The 27948-nt window shown below is 35.8% G+C and overlaps 3 protein-coding genes across 8 annotated transcripts; 1 reads left to right on the top strand and 2 right to left on the bottom strand.

The window, feature by feature from the left end:
• Positions 1-3831: 3831 nt before the first annotated feature.
• Positions 3832-6962, bottom strand: LOC129291260 (myb-related protein 2-like). The gene is made up of 7 exons (XM_054928534.1): positions 6323-6962; positions 6031-6248; positions 5876-5952; positions 5450-5507; positions 5251-5323; positions 5079-5148; positions 3832-4889 (listed from the first exon to the last, which is right to left on the bottom strand). Exons 2-7 carry the CDS (start codon positions 6236-6238, stop codon positions 4143-4145), a joined length of 1233 nt encoding a protein of 410 aa, XP_054784509.1. The 5' UTR covers positions 6239-6248; positions 6323-6962; the 3' UTR covers positions 3832-4142.
• Positions 6963-10338: 3376 nt separating this feature from the next.
• On the bottom strand, positions 10339-11759 carry LOC129291269 (E3 ubiquitin-protein ligase SIRP1-like). Of its 2 annotated transcripts, none has more exons than XM_054928546.1 (2): positions 11531-11759; positions 10339-11424 (listed from the first exon to the last, which is right to left on the bottom strand). In XM_054928546.1, exon 2 carries the CDS (start codon positions 11374-11376, stop codon positions 10339-10341), a length of 1038 nt encoding a protein of 345 aa, XP_054784521.1. In that variant the 5' UTR covers positions 11377-11424; positions 11531-11759. The 2 variants fall into 2 exon arrangements, with proteins under 2 accessions (XP_054784521.1, XP_054784528.1); XM_054928553.1 differs by having other exon boundaries at positions 11573-11759.
• Positions 11760-15775: 4016 nt separating this feature from the next.
• On the top strand, positions 15776-27748 carry LOC129312447 (uncharacterized). 5 transcript variants are annotated; one of them, XM_054955086.1, is made up of 17 exons: positions 15776-16059; positions 16183-16314; positions 17075-17212; positions 17371-17421; positions 18075-18164; positions 18256-18402; positions 18593-18703; positions 19152-19208; positions 21085-21810; positions 22215-22388; positions 23105-23213; positions 23860-24002; positions 24607-24888; positions 24974-25108; positions 25190-25371; positions 26133-26223; positions 27171-27748. In XM_054955086.1, exons 1-16 carry the CDS (start codon positions 15967-15969, stop codon positions 26197-26199), a joined length of 2637 nt encoding a protein of 878 aa, XP_054811061.1. In that variant the 5' UTR covers positions 15776-15966; the 3' UTR covers positions 26200-26223; positions 27171-27748. The 5 variants fall into 5 exon arrangements, with proteins under 5 accessions (XP_054811061.1, XP_054811072.1, XP_054811066.1 ...); XM_054955097.1 differs by lacking the exon at positions 27171-27748 and having other exon boundaries at positions 17096-17212; positions 26133-26418; XM_054955091.1 differs by lacking the exon at positions 27171-27748 and having other exon boundaries at positions 23105-23195; positions 26133-26418.
• The last annotated feature ends 200 nt before the right edge of the window (positions 27749-27948 follow it).

The following is a 27948-nucleotide window of genomic DNA, read 5'->3' as shown; positions in this document are numbered from 1 at the left end:
TTACGTTTCACCCAAATATATTTTACATAATTGTGAATTTTTTATTAAAAAATCAAATGAGTTAGATCTCACAGACTTATCAATAAATAAAATAATTTAACCTGCGTGTGACTGCAGAAAACCGAAAAAAAAAAAAAAAGGCTGCTTTCCAAGCAAGTTGATAAAAGCCCATGGTAAATTATTAAAACAATTGGAGAAATATGGAACTCCCTTCCGTTTACCCATCAAGGTCCAAAAAAAAAAAAAAATCGCATACAGGTTTGAATTTGGCTAGTGATTTAAGTCCATTCATTTATTAGATGTCTTAATTATAATTATTAGATTTTCATCAATAGTTAAAAATTATCAAGAAACTTCTTTTTAAGAAAAATTAAAATAATTACCTCACAATCAAAGTAGCCCTCGCATATGTTGTCCATTTCAAAAATTTCATATTTTGATTCTTTCTAAATAATGCATGATAAAAGTTAAACTTGTGGTTTGATTAAATCAAATAATTATTATTGTCTCGTGTCAGATATCATTGAATAAATGGAGTTATGCTGTCAATCCAAATCCTATACCATGTACTATGTAGGTAAATTGACTAAGTCTGCTTTTCTCAATTAATACTCAAGACGGCTTGTCAATGGAAATGGTGCCAAGAAAGTCCCCTGATATACACGAAAGAAGAAGGAAGCTAAAAATCGAAGTCATGAATCACACGAGCTCTAATGTGATGGTCCAGCTCATTAATGCCTTCCAACTTCATCTGACTACCTTATCATGAAAGCCGTATAACCGTAAGCCGTTACAAGTAGCCGATGACGAGAGCGTTTTAAAACCATTAATTTAATCATGAAATTAAACTGAAAACGGACCAAACCAAAACCCCCCAAAAAAAAAAAAAGAAAAAAGAACACCCTGGTTCTGACGAAACAAGCTTATGTCTGCTTCAGCATTGTACAAGCGATTCTCAAATTCACAGATTATATTGTCATTCTGAACCTTCTCGTTACTGCAATCATAGAAACCATAATTAGCTCCAACAACATATAAAAGAACAGTTCGATAACGTAATTATTAGCCCCTTCCTCTTAAGCAATGCAGATTTAGAAGAACCAAGAAAAAGAAAAGTACTTTCCATATCTTACTAGTACAGAAACAACAGTTCGCGGCAAAACAGAAGATTCGCCACGTACAGAAGAAGTCTTGATTATATCCCAAACCAGTCCTTATTATTAATTATCAGGGGGAAAAAGAAAGATATATATATATATATATATATGCAGGATTTTAATTTGCAGAGATCAGATTAGAGGGATGTTGCGTCAATACCACCAAGGAGGCCTGGCATGAGAAGCGGAAAGACGCATGTAGCCAAAGACAACTTGCCGGACTTTATAAACACGAATACTTGCATGGAAGGACTATCCACAGACAAGGTCATCATGAATATCTATATATGTGTGTGTGTGTGTGTGTGTACAGAATCCGGCAAGTCATCCTTGGCTGCACTCCCCTTTCCGACCCTACATGCAAGGCTCTCGGCGGCCTCATCTTGGCCGGAGAAATTAAAAACACCAACCCTGAGGAAACCAGACTATAATAAGGGGTGACTACCCAAGAGAGGTGAATACTAACCTATAGAACTGGACAATTTATAGGCAAACCTGAGGGGAGGAGAGAGAAATCATCATTCATCACACACAATTATATTATTTTCTATGTGAATCAAGAGATTGTTTATCACCGTTCACGTGACAGACGATTCTTATCTGGCCCGGCTGTATATCGGTTTCACTGAACGCACTGGATGTATCCTAATATCCATCCGTGTACCGAGGCACAGTGGGTACGTTTATTCAGAGGCTGCCTATCCGAACTTGGCAACCAAGAAATGCACTGTCATGGAAATTGTTGAGTCTTTTTTCTTTTTATTCTTTGAAACCAGAAAGTGATGATCGTATCATATAGCAGGGATGGGTGTTGGTGCTCACATGTATACTGCGCCTGCGGCCGATAATATGTGGGCGGTTTTAACTTCACGTACTTCGAGGTCTGTTCAGCACTCAATGCAGTAACATATAGATACAGTGTACTGTATGTATATTGTACACACGGTTGTAATTCGGATTCCTTTCTCTGCCACTCTAGGGTTCCACCTAAACAGGAATCTGCTTTTCATACCATCTCACGTCAACTTTTGTTCCCTTCATCTGCTGAACACATACGACATTTTTGCCACTCTCATCTCTGATCAGCTTATGGTAACTTTCATCAGGATGGGGCCCTCTCTAACACACATGCACAGTTCTTAAGCACTGGTTTAATTTGTGACTCTAAAATAGGAAATCTGAGGAGGAGATGGAGATTACTGCATTATGATAATGGGGGATGTCAAAATACCCAAATATAGTACATATCAGTAAGAGCTAATTATCACAAAAAACGTACTGTCCCGCCAGGCTATAGCTATGAGCTATTTTATCAAAATGGGGAAAATCTAGAAACTCTCAATCATCAGCGTGATTGGCAAGGTCAGCAATATTGACATATGCAGTATGGTAATTTATCCTCTGTAGATGGACAATTGAAGGTTAAAGACTCCTTTTCAAGATCTTCACAAGACTGCAATATTTAAACATTCACTCTATCTTCCCATACCTGATGCCTCCCATGAGTAAGTTCCCTTTCATAACATATATTCATAATTGGGATAGAAAAATTGGTATTTTGTGGTTGAGTAATATTCTAAATATGAAGGATTCATTTCCATATAATTTAAATCCTTTTCCTTTAATTGAACTTGAATCGATCATTATTATGTTTCCGGACATCTTTCTAGCTGTGGGCGCATGGTTCAGTTTTTTTTTTTTTTTGGGGGGGTCCCTCTCCCCTCAATAGATGGTACAATTTTTATGAAGAATCATTGTCCATCAATGTTTCCGTACAAATACATTAAACAAGGCATGGTTCTAGATTCCCAAATTTGTCAGCTCGCGTTATATATGTTATCTTGATTCTCCTACCACCATATGTTGCGCACAGAGACGCTCTCGGGAAGACAGACAGACAGACATACGTACATATATCATCTAGGTTTTCTTCTTTGCGGGTTCTTTGAATTCTAGATAGTATGGAGGTTAGCCTTCTTTCATTTATTCTAGTGCTATAAACTTTCTTCAAACAATCCAAAGAAAAGATAATTGAAGAGTAAATAAAGAATTTTTCAGGATGAAAATCATGTCAGTGACTTGCAGACAGACTGAGAAATATTTTTTTAAATACATTGATAACGCTATTGATATCAGATTCTATGTTGTTATTCTTTTCTTCATTACAGGTTTCCCAAGCATTTACAGAACATTTGATACACTATAATAGTTATTCGTTGGTTGTGAACGTGTAGGTCATTTCAAATGCCAGCAAAGAGTGGGAATAATACCCCAAAAAAATAAAAAATTCCGTTGCCACTAATTTCTATGAATAAACGAAGATATCTTAAAATTAACTCAGTGATTTTATAATTCCCGTGGAGAATTTCATAAATCAGCTAGCACTGCCTAGATCTCTCCTGTCTTTCTAGCTTTGCTATCTGATTTATAGGCACCAGCAATGACAGAATCTGCTGCTTTTCTTGTGGCCTGTGTCAAAAACCTGGAGGCTGCTTTCCTTCTTAATCTGTTTTCTTTTTCTTTCTTTAATTTCCTTTTCTCGGTAAGTCGTGTATTCACGACTTTGGAGTGATCTTTCTGTTGTTTATAAAGCCACTTTGTCAGTGAAAGAAACATTTTTGTTTTAACGCTTCATAATTATTGAATCGAGACAGTTTGAATATGGGCTTTGAACTATCGAAAACTGCAAGTATTATTATATTACAGTCACATCTGTTTAAATATACATGCCATAATTATATAATACAAAATCTATAGGAAGTTACAGTACTATTCATAAATTATGACAGTGTAGCTCATCTCAATTCTCTGTGCAAAACACGACTCACAGTCTAGTTTGCCATTTCTGGAGCTATTTATTTTGTTCAGCTCTATTGGGCCATACTAGACATATACATGATACAGACTCAAGTAATTGTCTCTACTGTGGAACTATTGTTGGAAGGAACTCAAACTTGATGACTTCTAAATTTCCGTCACTATCAACTAGCAATTCCAGCTAAATCCATTCAAGTCAAACTGTTGGCAGTTGGAAGAAGCATCATTTTCATCATGAATATTTAGGTCCAGTGTGGTCTCGAAGTTAGACTGTCTATAATCGTGAGAATTTTTCCCATATTTCATTTTACCTGGAACAGCCTCATTTTCAGCTCTTTCCTTCCTCAGCCACCTTTCTTCCTCTAACTTCAAATCTTCCTTCAAAACAGGCGGTTTCCCCAAGCTTTCTTCTCTTTTAAGTCCAACATCCATGGATGTGAGTTTTGAGTTTCTTCTATCTGCATCATTGCTTGATGGGGAAAGAAAAAACAATTTCTCCTGAAGCCGGTCACTTAATGTGAGATCAGACTTCAGAAGAATAGGCTCTGGAGCACCCTCTTTTGAGCTTAAAAATGGAGTTCCATCACATAATCTCAAATTTAAACCCACGTAATTTGCGTCTTGGTCTCTCTGAGATCCTTCACTAGATGTCAAGCAGCTATCAATTGGACAATTGGTGATTTTATTCACTTGCTCTTGCTGAGGCCATAATGCCTGTAATTCTTTCAGCTCTGAAAATGCAGGCTCTATGTATTGAGTTGATACTTTAGATGCCAGTTCAGAGAGTTGAACCTTGGCATCTTCAAGTCCTGCTGTGCCCAGATTCTGTCTCTCTAGTGTCTCTTGGGCTTTCTCCAGCACTCCTTGGAGATACTTCCCCTGAGCCTCTATACGAAGCTGCAAGTGTCTCTGTACCTGATGAAAGATTTGGAAGCAGTTTTACACTTATCAAAACTGAACTAATCGCAGCTTAGAATACACATATATTGAATGTAAACTTTTGTGAATCAATAAGGTACAGCTTAGGTAAGCAACATGAAAGTAGCCCTTGCAAAAATAATAGTTATATATATGAGCAAGTCGAAATTCAAAGATGTCCTATACCTCGAGCTGCTCATGCAGCCTTCTTTGCACTTCAATTTGCATCTGTAGTGCCTCATTTATTTCTAAGTCCCTGGATTCAAGGCTCATCCTTGTTAGAAACTCGAAGAAAAAAAAAAGAACAATGGACACTTGATGACTGAAAATCTGAACAAGACAAGTGATGCGTTATTACTTGTTAGTCTGAAGTCCGACGGTTAAATTTTTCATATGAACTCCACCTGTTTCGGACATTTGCCCTGGTGCTTCTGCAATTTAAGTCAGTGAGATGAATTCTTTTCCGAATTCTGTGCTTCATATCAGACAATTTCTGCACATCTCTCATGAAACTTGTGGAATACATGGAAAGGATATGATGAAATCATTTCCCTCACCGTTTCTATAGGTGCCATTGTTGGCCTGTCCATGCAGATTTTTACTGAGTCTGTATTTCTGTTTTCCAGAAGGAGTTAGTAACTAAACGTATACAAGGGTCGAAAATGTTAATCTCAGTGGTGAGCAAGTTCAATTGTATAACAGGTTGTAAGGCTCAGATCCCCCCCAACCCAAACACACACACACAACAGAGATTGCTTTTGTTTTCCAATGTAAAGAAGGGGATGGATTCAGAACAAACATCTGCAAGTGAGAAATTTAATCTTGTGCTTCCTGTCCCTTTAGTTAATTAAACTGGTGATGTCACTTACATAACATTACCGTGTGTTTATTGTTAATCTAATCAACTTAATATGGCCAAAGTAGACTGGACCTGGATCCTGGAAAATCTGGGAACTTTCAAGGTAAAACAAGAAAAAGGGTACCTGTAGATGACTCTTTAGGTGGTATAGATTAAGTCCAGGAATCGCCATAAGTTTCAATACTGTTTTTGGGGTAGCTTCTGCAAGTAAAGTGCAGCTAGGATTAGCTTCAAAATATAGACATTTCCTAATTCACAATCATTGCAGAATAGACTCACTATCTGGCCCTCCTAGCTGGTTGACTGCTTCTACAAAACGTTCATGGAGATCTGGTGTCCATTTTAGTCTAGGCTTAGCATCAGTTGAGAGGACAAGCCCTGAGTCTCCAGTTGCACTTCCCCCATGGACGATCATATGCCTTTCAGGAGGGTTGGGCATCCTTAAAGAGTGAATGTTCTTTGCTTGCTGTTGCTGACGATAGTACATTCTCTCTTTTCTGTAAACAAAATCACCTTATTAATCTACCCAGAAGCATAAACAGTTATTAAGCTGATCAAGATCATCTATTACCTGACGAATGATACCTTTCTTGATTCAAAGACCCTGAGAGATGGAATTTGTTGTGCTATATTTTCAAATGCTATTCCTTTTGAGGTTTCAAATATGGGTAGTTTTCCACAACAGCTCTGTCTAATCTTTTTTCTCCTTAACAAGATTTTCACATGCCTTAGTTGTACCCATAGATGTCCTTATAAAGCAAGTGATCACAGGAGGGGCACCATGTGAAGCATAGAATCTTGCACAGAAGCAACTCAAAACTGAACTTCATACGATATTCACGGTTACTTTAAAAATTATTGTGACCTCTCTCCACCTCCCTTTCCAATCCAAGGAAACTCTTCCCAATAAAATTATGTTCTCTGTACTTTCTGAAACACCTCAAATGTTGCGTTTGGTACCTAAATTGACTCATCAACTTGTATCTACTTGAGCCTGCATATATATTTTTGTCCTTCTGGCAAAGGCAGGAACCTCATTCCAAAAGTCCAGAGAAGAATTTTGTGTCTGGGATCACAAATTGAACTTTTGCTTTCCCTCAAGGCATCAAAAACCACACTTTACCTCTCTTTTCCTCTTTGAAGATTCTTGCGCTCTTTAGTCTTTGTCACTCACCATGGGTGGTTAATTTACTAACATCATTGATACTACTAATTTGGCTTGGGTGAATGTAATTCAAACTGAAGGGTTTGCCAAGACTTTATAGACGAGTGCAATAACTGGTTATGCTATAGGGAATTTAGAAAAGAAGATTCTTTATGACTGCGCCACCAAGAAATGGATACTAAGTGACAGATACATTCAAGAAAAAGAATAACGGTGGAGAGATGCTTCTCAAAGTCCTTGGGGATTTTTCAAAGAAAAGAATAGAATAAGAATACAGCCGTTTTTTGGTCTGGTTCAGTAAGTTTGGTGCATATGTAGACCACAACGTATAAAATAAAAGAAAGGATCCAATCCTTTTGGTCCAGCAGGCTTAGCCCGGACCAAGTGACAAAAAGAAAAATGTTCGAATGTGCCGTCTTAACTTGACATTCATGCTTGCTTTTTATTAAAGACATTGGCCTGTGTAATAGACCAATACCAACTGTCCTAGACTTTGTGCTTGGGTTGAAATTTCAGGTTGTCTTCCAAATCTAGAGTGTCATTAAACTCACAAACTGACAGACATAAAAATTCATATTCATGGTATTCTTAACCTTGCAGGTAGATCACACATAATTGGCATGTGTGTAACGTGCTATCATTTGGCCAACTAATTGGAAATGTTGAAAAATAGTTTGGTTTGATTCATTTTCAGGATTTTTGCCCCCAACATGTGTCAGTTGTTGGTGGATTATGCTTATGCTGTTTTTATTTGAAATGTAATCCGTGTATTTAATAACCAAGAATTATTTTTAGAACATAGAATCAATTATGTGATCAACAGCTAGTGCAGAATAAATTCTACCACTTACTATATTATACCCAATATATAGAAAAATAGGTTTCATTGATTAATAAGAACATGCACGATAACTGAGTAAATATACAAGACAGGAGTTCAATCAGCTGTAGCTATTCTAAAATTGCAGGAGCTAAGTTCCAAAAATAAGAGCAAAAAAGAATAAAATGAAATCAATTCTACTGTTAGCTCTTAGGGACATCAATTGATTCTGATTTCTGAGAACTCATGCTGCAACTAAGAAGAAATAGCATAAGCAAGCATTGACGAGCTAAATCAAAAATGCTTTATTGTTTGCCTTCATGTGAGTGAGATTCAACTAGGCGAGAAACCTGATTTGGTACCACATCAGGAATACTGTATTGTACTGACAACCAGTTTAATGGTAATCAACACTACAAATACTTTTATTTAATGCTAGAATTTTGTATCATGATGAGATAAGTTGTTTCATTGCCTCCCTTTATATATTAGATTGAAAGTCAAGGGCATTTAGTACCTAAAAGTGTATTTTACGGTCCTGGGCTCCTACAGAAACAATAGTTTACACCTTACCTTCGTCATATATAATGAATCAGAGGATTCAATCCTGCTGAGGACCCATGGATCTTGCAAGTTATGGTAATCTTACATAAAGTACTTGTCTTTTAATGTTTCCCTAATGCTCTAACTTCTCTTAAATATTGTTGGATCCAGGAAAGTACCAAGCTTTTATAACTGATTTTGTAACTTTCTATATTTATATCAAACCTTGAATATATACACACCTATAGGCATGATAAATGTCAAGAGTCGAAGCTTATTTAAGGAGTTATTGGAAATCATATTCAAAATAATGACAAGACACTCGTTATACTTAATCATGTGGCCACCAAGAAATGACATTGGCTGAAATAGGAAGTAAAGATTGACATTATTGTTATTCCCCATAATGTTAGGAAGGCTGTTAAGTGCGCTTCGTGGTATGGAAAGAGAATCTTAAACTAGAAACCAACAGATCTGATCTCAAATCAGGAACTTAATTGTTCTTCTCTAAGATCCACGAAAAATGGGTTCCCTATGCCCACTAAGCTGTTGCCTTTAGTAACTGTAGCTGGATTGTTTTCAAGACAGTTTAATCAGTTATGACAAAGCATTGTCATTTCACGAGAAATTTGTCCGGTTTAATGCTTGCTTTTTATTGCCTGAGGCCATACCCCTGGATTGATTCAAAGGTCATTTCATTTCACCAACCTGTGTTCACGTTTCTCACCATAAAGATAGTTCAAGATATTAGACTCCACTCTCTTCATGTAATGTCAGTTGGTCTATTTGATTTGATTTCTTTCTAGCTGGGAAAAACGCTCTGTTGCATGCTTGTGAGGGAAATTCTGATAAGAGATTGTTATAGATTACTGAAAGCAACAGCTCTCCACCATGAGATAATTTTCAAGACCTTTATGTTACATACATTGCATACTGTATCAGGAGAATGTGATTCCCTGGGGAAGAGAGAGCTGAAACACACAGGATGAGCTAACTAACCGTGGGTTGCAGAAGAACGAGTTGACATATACGGCAACAGAAGATTCTGTAAGGACCAAAAACTAAATAAAGAAAAGAAAAAAAAAAGAATGTAGCTTTTGAAAAAGGAAGAACGCCCCTACGATAACCTAAATTATTGCAAGATTCGTTTTTTCAAGGGGCAGTTTCACGCGTCAATATCTTGTTCATTACACTTTGCAACTCTCATACGTACACACAAGCACTCTCCATGCTGCTGCCTGACTACCTCTGTATGACAAGAGAAAATTAATTAAATAAATATCTGAAACCAATGGGAAAAATATCTTTTTACCTCCACCAAAATGAAGAGCCAGTGGTTGGGTTTTCACTATGCATGCATCAAACTTTCAGATTGCATTCCCTTCTTGGTTGCCCAACAAAAAAAATGATCACGCTCATTTCTTGTCCTTTTCTTAATTTGTTGGTCATACTTCGATTAAAAACACAAAAGGCTTGAGTGAGATTATTATTGTTAATGTGATCTTTCACCTCAAAGTTATTCTGCATCAGAGGGAGATAAATATCACAAACAGTTTCACATCTTCCCGTACATCATCACTTCATCTTCGCGTGAATCACTTGATATGAAACTTTTTGCATCTGAGATTAGAATAAAAGGGTAGAATTTCATTTTTGACCCTTCATTTTATATGCGTAAAAGCATCATCATCATTATTCGACACCACATTATCACGTGACAGTTTCGGTTAGCAAATTAATGGTAGGAGCTTTATAATAAAAAAGATAAAAAGTCTAACGAGGTTAATTTCATACTTCAAAATATCTGGGAAGTTAAATACAATTGACTCGAGGCTAATAAGGGAAGAATGCTCTGGAAAGAAAATTCTCCACAAAAATATATAAACCCTCCAATTATTTTTCTTTAAAAATATTTATAAACTATACACTTTTTATTCAAGTTTTGACAATCGACCTGCTGCCAAGAGTAAATAAATAAAGACAATATAAAAGCTTTGACATTTGACTGGTCCTAAAAAATCACCTATGAACGTCCTAAATATGAGACGAAATTGTTTCTTCAAGGGGAAGGAAGAAAGTAATCAAATGGCTGCGATATGGAAAGCCAATTCCTTCTTCCAAAACTCATTCTCTGTTCTCTATCCATGACCTGATCATTACTCGGATCGCCTTCATTCCGACGTCCACCATTGGATTCAACTTTAGAATCATCGGACGGCATCTGAAACCTACAGACCGGGCAAGAACTCCGAAGCTTCAACCAGGAGAAAATGCAGTCACTGTGAAACCTATGCCCGCACGGCATCTCCTTCACTTCACTCCCAGTCTCTGCGTCCTCCAAGCATATTATGCACTGCATATTCTCCTCCGTGATCACCGTCGGCATTGCTTCTATTGCCGCCTTCTGCGCCGGCGGGTTCACATTACTCACGTATCTATTAGGCTCGTTATTCTGTGTCAAGTGTTGCAGTAATAATCCGAACCCAGGTCCCTCCAGAAAGTCACCCAGTGACCCCATGGGGTTCTCGATTAATGGAGTTGTACTTCTGGCGCTGTTCATCCGAGAAGAACCTCGCAGGATCAAGGCCTCTTCGTTGAACGGATCAATGACAACCACGTTGAGATTCACGTTGTTATCACCACCGCCATCATTGCTTCCATGATCGTTTTCTGTGTTCGTATTCTGATCAGATTCTGGCAGCGACATCCTATCATGGAGACGACGAAAGACAAGCATGAGAGAAGCGGACGATGTTCTTCTCCTTCTTCTCACCACGAGGTCACCGTGCTGTTCCATCTCTTGCTCGTTGTCTTCCTCCTCCCTTGAACTTGAACCGTTGTTGTTGCTGCTGCTGCTGCTGTTGCTGCTGATGGTTGCTAGAGCAGGTCTGAGAGCACTCATCAAACCCAGTAATATTGGCGCGTAAAGAGAGAACACAGAGGCTGATCTGATCAGATCGCTTCCTTCGTTGTGGTATAATCTCAGGCTCTGATCCATTGTTGCCTCTGTGAATTCTGACCCACATACTGGGCATTTGTTCTCTCCTTCCCTCATTGGGTTCACCATGTTTGAGCACGTGTTGCACCATTGCTCCATGATTACCTATATTCCCCTCTTCAATATTCTTCTTCTGTTTATCCCTTCCTGTGACACATTTTCATTAGCAAGTTTACAAAACATGCACATTTTATTCAAGTTTTCTGAAACCGCTTTTACTCAAATTAAACGCCTGTCTGAAATAAAACATTACCTGTTAAATGAAATAGTGACAGAAGATGAGGTTAATTCGAACCTGTAGGAACGGGAGCTTTATTATTATTATCTGGGCGTGATCAATGCATTTTTTGGATTTGTTCAGTTGAAGTAGGCAGGGAATGGCGGGTAGTGGTTTTAATTTATAATAACCTGTCTTGATTATTCGTTTTTAGTTAGCGATTGTTTTAGGCTAGAGTTTCTACCGATCATTTATTTTTACTCTATTATTTCATTGGGTGGTCAATTTGCAGCCTGCTTCTCTTTTGGCTAAGTTAATTTTACTTTGATGATTTGCAGGCTTAGCTACCACCTGAATATCAATCACAGCTTTATGGATCTCTCTGTATTTGGAGTTATCTAAACTTAATCAAGACATTCCTTGGGTGCGTGGCGCCTGAGATTCTGATTCATCCTTTATTTTTAGTTTTATTTCTAAAATTTAAAAATCTTATTAATTTCATCATTTTCCCTTCAGGGTGCAAGTAATTAGCAAAGTATCTTTCAACGGTTTGTTCTCTTCCACTTTTAATTTTTGAAGAATAAAAAACACAATTATTAGTTCCATTTAGTTACTAGAAAGAAATTGGATGAAATGAATTAAAAAAATCAATACAAAAATAGACTAAGTCACCCTTCTCTTTTATGGTAAGTATAATAAAATTCATTAATATATACTATAAATGTAGAAATCATATATCACATCTTCTAAAAATCTCATGAATCATGACTATCAATTTTATGAATTAAATTATCCCTCTTCAACATCTCTTTTAATTATCTCATTTTTATCTTTTTTTGTAATTAATTCTATTTCAATAACTTCTTATAGTTTTAATGTTTCATGTCCCTTTAATTTATCTTTTGTGCACGTTAATCCATTTATTTTTTGATACATACAAAAGAATGACAAGGTGGCATTAACATGTTAGATATGATGAATTGTGACTGGCGTCATTAATCTTTATGCTAAGGTGGGATTATACTTTAGTAGATTGAAACCTGAAATATAAAACAGAATAGAGTGGACAACACCGTCAATCTATTGAATTATAATTCCACTTAGCATAGATTAACGTCACTAGTCACATCTCAACATATTTAATGTTGTCAGTAACATCTCATTGTCTTTTTGGACATATTAAAAAATGAAGGGTATAGCTGCAAATGATATGAAACAAGGGGACTTACACTAACAAAAAAATATATAAGGACTTATATTAAAACATGTTAAAATTGTAGGGATTAATAATTATATTTTTTTTTTCAAAAATCTTAAAAATTAATAACTTGGAATTTTTTTTCTGGGAGCTAGGGTGTGTGTTTTGGTTGGGAGGGAAGGGAGTTTATCTTCCATTGTTTTTGTAACATCCCAATTTAAATTTTAATAGTTAATTTAGGTTAATAGAAATTTAAAAAATAATATTTAGAGGTAAGAAAATTAGTAAGAGATGATTATTAAATCTAACTTAGGATATAATTCTAAAAAAAATTAAAAAATAATAATTAAAAAAATAAATAAATAAAAATATTATTAAATTATTATTATAATAAAAAAAGGGAAAAGGTATGCAAAAAAAAAAAGAAGAGAAGAAGAAGAACAAAATTGCTTTCGGCCGCCCACAACAATCATTGTATATAATAATAATATAAAAAAAGGGGAGAGAGAAAAGAAGAAATAATAAAAAAATGTGTGGGACCCACTGAATTTTTATAAAAACTCACCCATTCCTTCATTTCTTCATTTCTTCTTTCGTGCGTGAGTTGAGGCAGAGAGAGCATCTATGAGCCAAGTTCACCGGTGCTGGGTTTTAAGGTGAGAGTTTTTAATAGGATATTTAGGTGTGATTTTAAGCTTTTCAAGACTAAGTAAGTGTTCTAAAATTTTTTCTTAGTCATCATTCTTCTTTGGTTTTGAGTTTGTAGTGGTAGAAAATTTAAGATCTGGAAGAGGGATGAATTTATGTTGAATAAATATGATTTTTAAGGTTGTCAGTAGTATAATAAATGTTCTAGAGTATAAATTTATTGATGATCTTTGAATCTGTGGCTTATGGATCAAATTTTAAATTAGATCTGAAAATATATGTTGATTTATTGAGGTTTAGATGATTATTTGGGATGAGAAATGAATTATTATGGCTATAGGATTATGATTCTAAGCTAGAGACTCAATTTTAATTTTTGGGTATTTTATGTACGAATTTATGAAATAAAAAAAAATTGATAATAGAAATTAGTTTAGAAGTTGATTTTTAGATTATTAATGTTATTGATAATTAAAAGAGGAGTTAAAAATTTTACTTAATAGTATTAACTATAGATTTGTATTAAGATTGAGATTATGAATTATGTTATATTTTTAATTCTATTATTAGAATTATTTTATTAGTTTCAAAAATTGAAACTAATATTTACAAATAATATGTTATTTGTAGATTGTATTACTGGTGAAGATTGTGGTGAGAGAGAAATTTTAAGGAATAATTTATTAAAAAAGCCACAAGGTAACCATGCTTTTAATTTGTAATTAGTGTTATTTCATGTTAATTGAGTGATTATTGAGAAAATTATGAATTTTATAATATTGTATAATTGTGCAATATTATGATGAATTTGTTTAATTATTGTGGGAGGTATTGGGAGACTTGCTATTATTGTTGTATTTATGTGCCACGTGGTACGCTCCTATTGAAGCTCAATAGGTGGCTTGTAAGGGCTCGGGCTAATCTACCTTTGGCCGGGTAATTTAGCACCGAGTGAGGGTACGGCTCGAGGTTAATGGAGGGATATAAGGATGGTTGTTTGTGTATATTGTAATATTTCTTATATTTTGTTGGAATTATATTATTTTTGGTTTCCACTTAATAAGCACACACTTAACTATTTGTACACACTATCATAAATTGGTACTGGTTACTGAAACTTTTGAGTCTCATTATGTGGTTAACAATTTTCAGGAGAAGAGCCACGAGTGACACGTGGAGGAGTCCCAGAGGCTTAGTGGCATAGATCCACTGTCTCTTTTGGTATTTGATTTATGATTTATAATATGTTATATTGCCAATATTAGGGCTTTTTGTTTATTGACAATTATATGAATATATAAATGTAATCATGCCTTTCAAACTATTTCTATTTTTGGTAGACTTTAGATGACTGTAATTTTAATATTTAGTTTACTTTGGATTGGTTAAAATGACATGATTATGAGGCCAAATAACTGGCTTGTGTTGAAAATTGACTAAATTGTTTATTTTTCTTATTGGGAGTATAAGGATGGACAAATGTGATTCAGCCTAATGGCATGTGGGAGGTAAAAATTTATCTGAAATGTTATATTGTGTGAGTTGAAGCCAATTATAAAATATTTTATATTGAAATTATTGATATAAAAATGTGTTGGGTGGCTATAACTCAACTATGATTGAGTTAAATTATTAAAAAAAAAAATTTGGTGTGTTACACGTTGCAACAAAATAGTAATTAAATTATTCAATATTTCTCCCACGTTCTATTTTATTGATGTTTTTGGAGCAAAATCTTGTTAAATATCACAAGTTTTTTAAAAAAATTTAAAAAATACATCTAATAATATATATATATATTTTTCCATTTCACCCTTATCCAATCTAACAATTTAATTAATTAATTTATTACTATTAAATATTTTTACCTGTTCCAATGCAATGGATCGTGGGACAAATCTGCTAAAGTGTGTGTATTTATATTTATCATATTTTTACATATTTATTATATTTTTTAATCCACATGCAAAACTTTAAAAGCTAATATAATGGAACAGAGGCAAAAAAATGAAATAAAAAAGAAACACCGAAATATAAGGTACTTTTTAAGGAATTAAAGTATTTTTAAATCTTCTGAGGTGTAATCATTATTTTTTTTCAAAAGTGTCCTTATTGATAATAATTTTATATTTATTTTAGGGTATTTAATAGGGGTAAATATAAAAAAACAGGGTTAGTTTGAAAGTAGGTAACTATTTTATTGGAGGGTAAAATTTTATTAAAAATGCCTTATATTTTTAAATGAAGGGAGTAAATATTATTAAATAATTTCATCCTAATTTTTAATATTAATTAGTAATAATATTAAATATATTAATTTCATATATTAACATAAAATATAAAACTTCATGATAAAGTGTATTATTAACATTCCATCCATCCAGTATATGTATAAATGCATGGCAAAATTATGTAGACAAGTAAACGGCTGACGAGCCGAAAAACATAAAGTAAGCCGTCGTTTTGTTGCCGCGTCCTTTCCTGATCTGATTGCTCTCCCCCTAAAAAAGGTTGAAGTTCAGGGGAAGGGAAACCCTAGAAATCTACGACCGCGATTGATCGTCGAGCATTTCGCGATTGGATGATTAGATTAGGGGCAACATTTTCGTTGGATTGACTTGGCAGAATGGGCGCAAGCAGAAAGCTTCAGGGCGAGATAGATCGCGTTCTCAAGAAGGTCCAAGAAGGCGTCGAGGTCTTCGATAGTATCTGGAACAAGGTTCCTAATCTCCATCCTTCTTTCTAGTCCAGTTTGCTTCTTTTTGGATTTGGATCGTACCTTAGCGTTGTCCAATTGATTGACTTGACAAATGGTTCATTTTAATTTTGTCTGTCCCTCTAGGTTTACGATACGGACAATGCTAACCAGAAGGAGAAATTTGAGGCAGACCTAAAGAAGGAAATTAAGAAGCTCCAGAGGTACAGAGACCAAATTAAGACTTGGATACAGTCTAGCGAGATCAAGGATAAGAAGGTCTATTCAAGTGCCTTTTGTGTCTTCGAGTTTTTTCCGTATCGCAAGCTCATGCCGTCTCTTAGCATTATGCATGTTGAATTTCCTTGGGGCTATTCTAATAATAATCTCATATCTGTTTCCAGCGAAAAAACGGGAATTCGTAGATTTCTGCAATGCTTTTATTTTTGTTTTTAAGTTTAATGATTCCTAGTAAATTATAGTTGATGGGACATTGTAGCGCTTAGAAGCAAGTTAGTACTCTGTGCTACTTGCCCCATCATTTAGTTGGTCTACTATATCTATTGTCTGCAGAAGTTGACCTTTGAAATGAGAATATATTTTTCTATATATATAATAGAAGACCTATAGGAAGCTACATTACTCATAAGCCATCAAGAATGCCTCTTATTTCAAACTCTGCTAAGCGTGGGACTGCATTCTAGTTATGCAAAGATATCTTTCAATTAAGGATATGTCTCATACCTGTATGTTCTGGTAATGTGGAACACATATCTTATTGTTTCCCTCCGCTGAATGCTGAGGAATCTTTCATTGCGTTATATTTGTTCATAAAACCAAGTATTATCATAAAGCATTGCATTGATTAAGTGTTGCTGTCCAATTTCCCATCTGTTGCATATCTCAGTTTCTTTTTGGCTTGTGCTTGGAGGTAACTTTGTAACATGAGCTTCTGAAATGTTGCTTGGGGTTTTAATATCCAATATCAACTCGTTGGTTTTGAATTTAACATTTTTTCTTTTGATATATGTTGACATAGGTTAGTGCCTCTTATGAGCAGGCTCTGGTGGATGCTCGCAAGACCATCGAGCGTGAAATGGAAAGATTTAAGGTCTGTGAAAAGGAAACTAAGACCAAAGCGTTCTCCAAAGAAGGCTTGGGCCAACAGCCTAAAACTGTGAGACTTTAACCTTGGGACATTCTCTCTCTCCCTCTAAAAAATTATATTTAAAAGTTTCCTTGCTTTTCTTGACATATTGTGGTCTATTTATGTAGTCTTTGGGCTGAAAAATGTGTTGTCTTGTGCTGATGTAGTTGGTGGTTTTTTATTTGTAGGATCCAAAGGAGAAGGCTAAGTCAGAGACAAGGGATTGGTTGAATAATGTGGTAAGCAATCAATTTCTTTGAAGGGAAAATATCAATCTAGGACCACTGGAGGAATCAAGTATGATTTGTTGTCAAAATTCAAATGGATATTTGTCGATTCGGGTTAGCCTTTTATCAACAAATATCCATTTGGGTTTTAACAATAACTAATTCTAAATTAACAATAGTCATTTGGGCTTGTTTTCCATTCAGGTTTTAACAACAACTGGTCTTGGATTCATATAAACTTCCTCTAGTGGTCCTTGATTGCTATTTTCCCTTCTTTAAATAACATTCAGCCTTTTTATATTTTGCTCAAATTATAGTGAATTTTTTGTTGCATTAGTAATTTGTTCACATTATCCTATAGCGTTGGCTTTTGCAATGGTTGGTTGTGTTCTATCCTTTGGTTATTGCAGCATGTTAAAAGTTGTCCTGAGATCATTCAACTAATTGCGATCTCTATGCTGGGTTCTAAGATTTGTTTCTCCAATAGTTACTGTGCAGTCAAGTCTGGTGCTTATTTCTTTTGTGATTCTTGTTGCGGCATCTTGTAATGATACATTGTCAAGTAGTTTATATTAATATAAATTTTATTCTTTTTATGTAAACAACTTTTTTTTATATGCATCATTATTTGGAAAATTAACTAACGGCTTTTTGAACATGGGTAGGTTGGAGAGTTAGAATCTCAAATCGATAACTTCGAAGCTGAGCTTGAAGGGCTTTCTGTCAAAAAGGGAAAAAGCAGGCCACCTAGATTGGTATGATTTTGAAGTAAACATATGGCACTCATTTTGTGGGACTGATGGTTTACCTTTCTCTGGCAGTTCACGTGTTACGTTTGTTTTCCAGATGCATCTAGAGATGTCAATTGCCCGACACAAGGCTCATATAAAAAAATGTGAGTTACTCTTGAGGCTGCTAGACAATGATGAATTAAGTCCTGAGCAGGTTAATGATGTCAAAGAGTTTTTGGATGACTATGTGGAGCGAAATCAGGTTTGTTTTTTGAAATTTGAACTCTTATCATTATGATCTGCGTGGTAAATGCAAGATACTCGATACATTTTTTTGATACCTTCTTTTGATACTTTCTCCTGAACAGAGTTTTGCATGCTTACTACTATGCAAGCTTTATGTCTTTCTACTCATTTTTCCTGATCCTCTAAACTTTCTTATCTTTAAACAGGAGGACTTTGATGAATTCAGTGACGTTGATGAACTATACAGTTCATTACCTTTAGACAAGGTGGAGTCTCTTGAAGATCTTGTCACAATTGGTCCACCTGGTCTTGCTAAGGTATTTGCTTACCCAATTGAAATTGTTCATGATTTGGGATTGGGATATAATATATATATATATATATATTTGCATTTAGGCGTTTTTGTTCAAGAATGCCTTGAACTTTAAATTTTCAGATGGTGATAGCTGTCTTGTCAAAACATATATAATGCATGTGTTTGTCGGGTATTAACATCCCAGATCCTATATACATGTTGTTTCTGCCAACATGTAGGAATACTTCTCTACATAAAGTTCCTATGCAGGGATGGATCCAGAAGCAACCATGTGGGGGGGCCAAAAGGCTAAATTACATAATAGTGGGGGGGAATTAATTTTAACATTTTTTACAAGCAAAAACCACGTAATTTTTACAAAATTTTTGTGATATGGGGGGGCAAGCACCCCTGCATGCCCCCCCTAAATCCGTCCCTGTTCCTATGTAATTTATGCTGTATTTTGGTAGGGTGCACTTGGTGTTAGCTTGAAGACATCTTTAGCTGCATCGGCTTTGCAAACACCTGTATGTATTTCTTCTATCTATGACCTGAAAACTTTTGAGCAAGTATTTTTGAAAACGGAAGCCATCATGTGACATATTGGTTCATGTATCATGTGCAGTATATTTAGTTTTCCTTCATTTTTCTTCTTTTGCCTTGATTCTCCTCTGTCTCAAGTATTTATTTGCAGAAATGGGTTTAGTTTCATTCCGCGTTTGTTAGATAATGGACAAGCATTTTTGCATTTGTTTTGATTTTTAATATGAAATTATAAAATAATAATAATAGTTAAAATCAAGAAATTTTAAATTTTAATATTAAAATTTACTGAAATGCATGTCAATCCTTCTCTTTCATTGCTGTTCCGGTTTGCCGGGTGACTCTTTTCTTCTTTTTAAACTATTACGCCTCCTCTTATACTTTTCAATATTAATTAATTAATAATATTAAATCTAGTAATTGGCACATGAGTTGAGGAACGGTTATCATTTTATAATACCTAAAATGTCAAAACTCAAATGACATCCTCTCTTTTGTTTCGTCTTAGCACCCATCCTCTTTCCTTCTCTCTTGATCGCCAAGGGTCTGCATTTGAGGCCTAAGATTTTTACAAATTTGATCATTTGAGGACATATATGATACTTTTGTCACCAAGGGAACGCTTTTATGGTAGCAGTTTGAAGCAAGATAACTTCTGTTTCCATTTCCCTGCATTTCATCTTCTTTCTCACTTTCTACGTCTCTTTTCTTAACCTAATCACTTGAACTGGCCTCCTTGCAAACCGTTTGCTTTTTCCAATTTCCGCTGGTTCTTGACCGGTTCACTATAGCACTGGTTTTAATGCTTTGCTCAGACTGAAACAGAGGCCAGTTCCTGATCGAACGAGCCAGTCCGGTCTGGTTTTCCTGCTTAGAAGCAATGTTCTAAGAACTGGACCAGATAGGGCATGGAACCCACAATGAACCAGTATAACCAATCAAAACTGGTGAACTGGACCAGTTAAAAAACTGATCTCAAAGATAAAACTTAAAAAAAAAAATTAAAGGAAATTAAAAACCAATAACTTCCCCCTTCAAGTTGAACCATGTTTCTAATGGAAACATTGGACAACTTCAAACTGTTCTGCCTATGACTGGAGACTGGTTCATTTTTTAAAACCTTGCTATCATTTTATTGCTCTAGGATTCTCTCAATATTGGTTTTAACTATTAATTTTTTTATATTTTGTCAGGTTAAAAATTAAAATATGTCACTTTAATCATAAATGGTTTGATCCTAGTTTAATCACGGTTAGACTATTGACCGGTCCATTTTTTAAAACCTTGCTTTTAAGTCATTTTAGTGCTCCATGATACTCTCAGTATTAATTAATCCCCTCCTCAACCAGAGGAAGCCAATGAAAAGCAAAGTTATATTAGTCTAACAATTTTCTTAAATGTTGGCTGGGACTCATCCCCTCAGCTAGTCAAGGAGGGAAAAAGAGTTGTGACTAGGATCTTTAACAAATTATATGAGATCCTCCTGTGTGATTTTGCATTTTGCTGCCTTCCATATGTTAGATCTTTTCTATATTTTGTTCTTATTTGAAACTTGGTGCAGCTAAAAAGAAATGATGTCTGGTTTCTTTTCTAATTGAATTCAATTTGTCTTGTCTTGATGCTTTGTTCTTCTTCTATGATGATGTATTGATCTACGGCACCTTTTTTCCTTGTAAGAATAACTGTGGAGTATGAGTCATGATTTTAGATCCTCTGAGTGCCTCTCTAAATTACTTGACTATCTGTATAAGAAAAACAGCCATGTCCCTGTTAGGTTTTGCTCAAGTAGAAGGACACTATCGTTTTTTTTTTCCCTAGACAACTATGGTGTCTAATCATGACTCAGCTGATTCTATTCAGGAACTAGCTGATGATGCTGCTTCCCAGGATAGCAATTCTGATACTGTTGTCAGAACACCACCTTCTAAAAGTAGTGGAATCAGTTCTGCCATGTCGACACCAGCTGGGAACTTTGCTACTCCTGTTTCTTTGAATGTTTCATCTCAGAACTTGTCCAGTGCAACTGCCACTGCATCAGCCCTCCCTGGTTCAAATTCTGTTCGGACTGCTCTGGAGAATACAGGTGCTGCTAATTCTTCGTCTGTAAATCAGTCTACCTCTGTGAAGGAAGATGAGGTTAATGGCTTCCCTGGCCGGAGAGCATCTCCATCACTTTCTGATGCCGCACATGCAAGAGGCATCAGTAGAAACAGCATACCAAATCAAGTGACGTCTGGCATCCCTCTTGCTTCCAGCAACATTGTGTCCGGCAACGGTGCCCTTGTTTCAGTCCCTTCCGGCAACGGTGCCCTTGTTTCAGTCCCTTCAGCCTCTGAAATAACAAAGAGAAACTTAATGGGAGCTGATGATAGGCTTGGAAGTAGTGGAATAGGGCAGCCTCTTCTATCACCCTTAAGTAATAGAATGATGTTGCCTCAGACTGTGAAGGTTAATGATGGAACTGGTTCAGTTGACCCTAATAATGTTAATGAGGCTGCAGCTGTATCTGGGAGAGTTTTTTCCCCTTCTGGTGGTCCTGGCATACAGTGGAGACCAGGAAGTCCTTTCCAGAACCAAAGTGAAACGGTAATATTTTTATCTTAACTTCTATTTTTCTACTTGGTATTCATGTCAGTCAGAATTGCAAAATACAGTTTGAATTGTTGGCTAATTGCATCTGATAAATTATGAAGTGAAGTAGTTAACTATCATGCATTATTTTATTACTGGTTTATAAATTTATGTGGTTATGGACTTCCATACTTTTAAGTTATTTTGCTGGACGTATTTACTGTTTTCTTTTCTTTGGATGTTGATCGTTGGGTTATATGAATTATGCGTAACATGCATAGATAAACATTGTCACCTCTGTGAAATGGAAAGTAATTGGACTAGATTGCTGTACTTAGAAGTTAGAACGTCTTGGGTAGTTTCTTGTTCTGTATTTTTAAGCTATGTTGTTCAATAAGCAAATTTGTTTTTATTTCCAGGGGCAGCTTCGTGGAAGAACTGAAATAGCACCTGATCAGAGAGAAAAATTTCTGCAGAAGTTTCAGCAAGTGCAGCAACAAGGGCATAGTACCCTTCTTGGTATGCCTTCTCTATCTGGTGGAAGTCATAAGCAGTTTTCTGCTCAGCAGCAGCAAAGTCCTCTCTTGCAGCCGGTACTTTTGTTGCACCTTAAGTTTGCCTTCTGTTCTCTTCATTACTCTTGCAGCCAGTACTTTTGTTGCACCTTAAGTTTGCCTTCTGTTCTCTTCATTAGTTAGTTTGCTTTCAATATAGGCATAAAGGCCCACCCTGCATCATCCTATGCTATGTCTTTTGTGGCACTCTGTACCATGTCTTTCAAACTAACTGTTGTATTCGTAGATCTTCATTTCTGTGTTTAATTGTTCATCATGGAACCAAGTTTTTCCTTTTAGTATAGTTGGTCAAATAAATTTTCAATGGCCACTCACTATATAAACTTTATGGACCTTTCAACTGATGAGATTAAACTTTTGTCTTTGTTTCTGTGGTAAATGGAAACTTGGAAAGGAAAAATTGAGGGGAAAGGGGACTATTGTTCTGATTTTATTAATTACTTTTTTATCTATAGCTTGGATAATTTATCTCACTGTGGTTGAGTTATTCTAGTGTATTCATTAGTGATCTGGGCTTAGCTTAGTTATTTGGGGTGGGTGGGGATTTAGGTTGAGGCCCCTACATGACCCAAGTTCCCCATTATGGGAAGGGGAAAAAATTTAGGGTTGGATATCCTCTTTAAGATACCAATTCATGCACGAAAATTGTAGTTAGCCATATGTGCTACTATATGTCCACTTTTATTCTTAAAGCTCATCTGTTTCTTCTCGATCTGATCTGCTTTGGAGTCCAGGCATCAGGTCTCAGTAGCGTTTCATCCGCCTCATTACAGATGCCATCCAATTCTATCCTTTCTCCCTCTAGTCAACAGCCGATGATATCAGGTGCATCTCAAGATTCTGGTATGTTTCATGTTCCTCGTGATCCATGTATCTTGATTTCTTGAATTGTCTGCCCACTCTTAAGATGGATTAGTATCTCTTTATTTTTCTATAGTTATTTCAATATTTTTTTGTTTATTTATTTCTTTGGAATGAGAGTAGTTAGGGCTGCACAGCTGCCCTGCCCTGATGCCCAGCCTGAAGGATGAACGGGCTGGACTGCCTGGCCCCACCTGCAAGAAGCCCTAGCATTCTAAGCTGGACATTTTCAGGCTGTCCTGCCTTGCGATATCTGCCCATAAATCCACATAATAAATCCAAAAGCCTGTAACTTGAAATAACATAATAATGCTGTCCTGTCTTTAGAGTAGTTAAAGTAGTATGATTATTTCCTGGATATTCTTGATTAACCTGCCTAATTCTTACTGGTTTTTTTTTTGCCCTTTGGTTTCCCCCACCCTGTTTAATATCAATGTAGAAAGCAATTGTATTAATTTTGTTGTTAAGTGTCAATATAGTCCTGTTTAGTTTTTTTCTGGGTCATTTTAGTCTACTCAGACAAGGAGGATAAAGGCTTGTATATTAGAGCAGTAAATCTAATATGCATAGACATGACATTATTAATTGTCTAGGATTCTGATTTGCATAATATCTTTGGATTCTGCAGATGGCAATTCTAAAGTTGAAGAACATCAGCAACAACAGAATGCTCCTGATGATTCAGTGTCTGAATCTACTGCAAATAATGGGCTTGGCAAAAATCTTCTAAATGAAGAGGACTTAAAATCCACATATGCTGTAGATTCGCCTGTAAGTTGACAAACTCTTCTAGGCTGGTCATTTTCTTCAATTATGTCCAGCCTGTGAATGGTTCTTGCTGTCCATTCTTCCTGCAATATAGTTTTTTTGCCTCATTACATAGCAGCTATGCTTGCGGTGCATCAGATCTTGTATGTAATAAACTAGTTTTCAAGCTCTTGGAAGGCAGTTGATTGGCTTGGTTAGCCTTTGGATTGGGCACACCATCGTGTATAGAAATGAGGTAGACTTCAGCTGTAAACTTGCAATCCTGACCCATGGCCTTCCTGCAAGGGTAGTATATGTTATTTAAAAATATGTGATTAGGGTCCACGTGCAAACTTGCTAGCATGTGCAGTCCTCTTTTTACACTGTTTTGTTGTAAGAGGCAAGGCATATGACCGGCTCAGTATTAATGGTTTAAAAAGTTAATCTATTCAACGTTACAGTGCGGTTCATGTTGAACTTTGACTTAGTCCTTCTTTGCATATGAGTTCAAAAAAATCTATTTTGATCTGTGTCCCCACATGATTTGGAGAACTCTGAAGTTTATATGTTTATAAGCGATCTATTAAAATGAATGTTGATTTTGCTTGGCAACTTTTCTCTTATGCAGCAGGCAGGAATGTCTGGTTCTCTTGCTGAGCCTGCTCAGAGCTCCAGAGATGCTGATTTCTCTTCTGGCCAACCTTTACAATCCAATCAACCTTCTGGTAACCTTGGTGTTATTGGAAGAAGAAGTGTTGTCGATTTTGGAGCCATTGGTGATAGTCTTAGCGGAACAAATGTTAATTCTGGTGGAGGGCGTGACCATTTATTTAATTTGCAGATGCTAGAGTCAGCTTACTACAAACTTCCGCAACCTAAAGACTCAGAACGTCCAAGGACTTATACTCCTGTATGATTTTTAGTTATATTCTTCCTTATGTTGTATAAATTTATAACATAGTCATATGGTGGATGTTTCTTATCTTGTTCTGCAGAAGCACCCGGTAATAACACCTCCAAGTTATCCTCAAGTACAGGCGCCCATTGTCAGTAATCCTGCCTTTTGGGAGAGAGTGGGTCTTGATCCATATGGCACTGACACCCTCTTCTTTGCATTTTATTATCAACAGGTACTTGAACTTTTTATGATAGGAATGTTGTTACTTCACTCAATCCAGTGAGCCTAAATTCATATTTGTTACCTTTTTCAGAACACTTACCAACAATATTTGGCTGCAAAAGAACTAAAGAAGCAGTCTTGGAGATATCACAGAAAATATAACACATGGTTTCAGAGACATGAAGAGCCAAAAGTCGCTACAGATGAATTTGAGCAGGGAACATATGTATACTTCGATTTTCATGTTGCAAATGATGACCTGCAACATGGGTGGTATGCTCAATCAACTTTTTAGCTCTAGTTGTTTACAGTCATGATTATTGCGTATATATGTGCACCAATGTTGACCAGTGTTTGACTTTTTTAGTTTAACTTCTGTGTTTTGAAGATTGATTATGAGTCAACCTACTGTTGTACATATTCTTAGATTTTGGGAAATTTTCAATGATTGAATATCATGTTGCATTAGGCATAAACTTCAAAGTTCTTCACAGTGAGATATAGTATAGCCTGGCCTGCAAGGCTATGATAGCTACTTTCGAAGGACTTGCATATGTTCAAAGAGCCTGAAATTCTCTTCTGGCCAAAAAGGAAGGGAAAAATTGGTTCTATATTCCTACAGTATCATGGCAACTTCATATTCTCTATTGCTCTTATTGGCTGATCAGTTAATGTTTGAGGGCTATTTTGCTGGGGCAGATTAAATCCGATCTTTGATCGGTTGAATTGTTGGCTGGACACAATGATATCTTATTGTCTAGTTTCTGAACCATGATAAGCACTTGGCTCTGTTGTTTTTTATCCATGGGGCTCTTGCATATCCTATCATTGATTTTGCAATTGGATATGGAGGCAGTCATTGCCCTTTTTTTTTTTTTTGGTTGATGTTATGCACGACTCACTAATCTGGAAACATATCTGGCCATGTGAAAGAATATGACCGTTTGGATTTTGAAATTTTGCCTTTCTTTTTCAGTCGACGAATGTAAAACTGTAATACTGTTCTCACTTTTCTTTACCCTTTCGTTATTCAGGTGTCAAAGAATCAAGACCGAGTTCACATTTGAGTATAATTATCTTGAAGACGAGCTTAGTGTATAGAAGTTTTGTAGACGATGCCATCTGGTAATTTGGTGTCTTATTGTATTCTCTGTCGTTTTTATCAGATGAACCGGTATCACCTGATTCTAAATAAACCATGTATGAAGTTTGAAGGAAAAATGTTATTAGTTGTTACTACATTTCCGAACATTTTTCTTACATAACAACATCCAGATACGGGTGTCAGAAAGTTATGGGAATAGAATGAGCTGGGACCAAAACGAGCTTGCAGAGAGCATGGGAATAAATAAACTAATTAGGTGAGACGTATTATACCTAGTTATAATTATAAATAATATATTTGTTGTATAATGGGAGGGAAGGTCGTATTATTGGTTGAGATGCTCGTTGAAACTGAAATTCATTGTGATGGGTTTGCACCCGGCTTTTGAAAGACATCAGGTCAACTTTTTCATGTTGGAGTAACACTTGATATTAAATCATCTTATCTTCCTGGTGAGTTGTGATTGTCAGAAGTCTATTTTTTAGCAAACCCATTTTCCCAATGTGTAATGATTGAGCTTTATAGAGACTAATTTAGTTTGTTTGTAACTAATACACCACTGCCCGTAAAGACAAGGTCAATGAGCATTCTGTTTAGGAAATTTTTTTTATTGGTTAACCTTGCTGATTTGTTGATTGCGCGTTAGATTATGTCCTCCATTGATAACATTCATGATGTTTTCCCTTTAGCTTTAAGCGTATGTGTACATTGTTGCATTCCCTTTAACCTTGTTAATTCTTTTGCTTTCTTGTTTTGGCATCCTGGCCCTGTTTTGGCATTCTTTTGCATTCCCTTTAGCTTTAGCTTGCTTCTTGATTTCATACTTGGCAAGTAATGTTGATTGTGAATGATTAAGTATTTAAACGTCTTGTTTTATTTATAGGTGACTGCTGGCGTCATTAGCAGTTTTTTTTTGGTCATATATATATATATTGATAATGTTTTTGTCATTTTGATGTGCACAAAGTTGGATCCCTCTTGCTGGAAAATTCGCGTGTCCCCGTCGCTGTTTATATGTAGGTGTGGTTGAGGACATTCAACTTTGGAAGCTTGGCCAACAAAAGTTAGCCCAGTTGGTTATGATTTGGCTCATAATTCACAAGGTCGTGAGATCAAATTTTGATGTTAATGTGAGGACTATAAGTGTCTTTGCAAGTGTTCTTTGAGTTTAGAGGCATGTCTTAATCTTGGTGAGTTATTCCATCTAAACTTTATGTCCCAAAAAAAAAAAAAAAAGCTTTGGAAGCTTGGCTAGTAAGCAAGGAAAGCCAAAGGATAAGGTGGATCTCTCTTGTGGTGTATAGATGAGGAGGTGAGGCGGGGTAGCGTGCAGTGTGCAATCAAAATGATATCAGATTGCAAGCTTTGCTTATTTATTTATAAGGTTTGGCCTTGTGGTGGGACCCTTGTACATTATTATCAGGCATAATACCTCAGTAGTATTTTTTTTTTTTTAGTATGCTTGATATGTGAAAAAAGTATTTTTTAGAAAAAAAAACTTTGAAATGTACTTAACAAAATAAGATAGCTATGTTCTGTTTCTCATTTTTTTTCTAGATAATATTTTTGATGCATTAATTTGTTTTTCTTAGTTGGAGAACAGGGCCAGGATGCCAAAGAAATCTTATCTTGATGCTGAGACCTTCTCATGAGCTCTTTGAAAGCTGGGGTGAAAAGAAATTGCTAGTCTTCTATCTAAATGATTGCTTTGTGAGTGCTTGATGCATGAAGGTTAAATCACCAGT

The sequence above is a fragment of the Prosopis cineraria genome, unplaced genomic scaffold (assembly GCF_029017545.1).
Source record: "Prosopis cineraria cultivar Desert tree isolate PC_DT_omini unplaced genomic scaffold, ASM2901754v1 PC1, whole genome shotgun sequence".
Lineage (NCBI taxonomy): Eukaryota > Viridiplantae > Streptophyta > Magnoliopsida > Fabales > Fabaceae > Prosopis > Prosopis cineraria.
The sequence above is the reverse complement of the archived record's forward strand: the minus strand, read 5'-3'. Positions and strand labels throughout refer to the sequence as shown.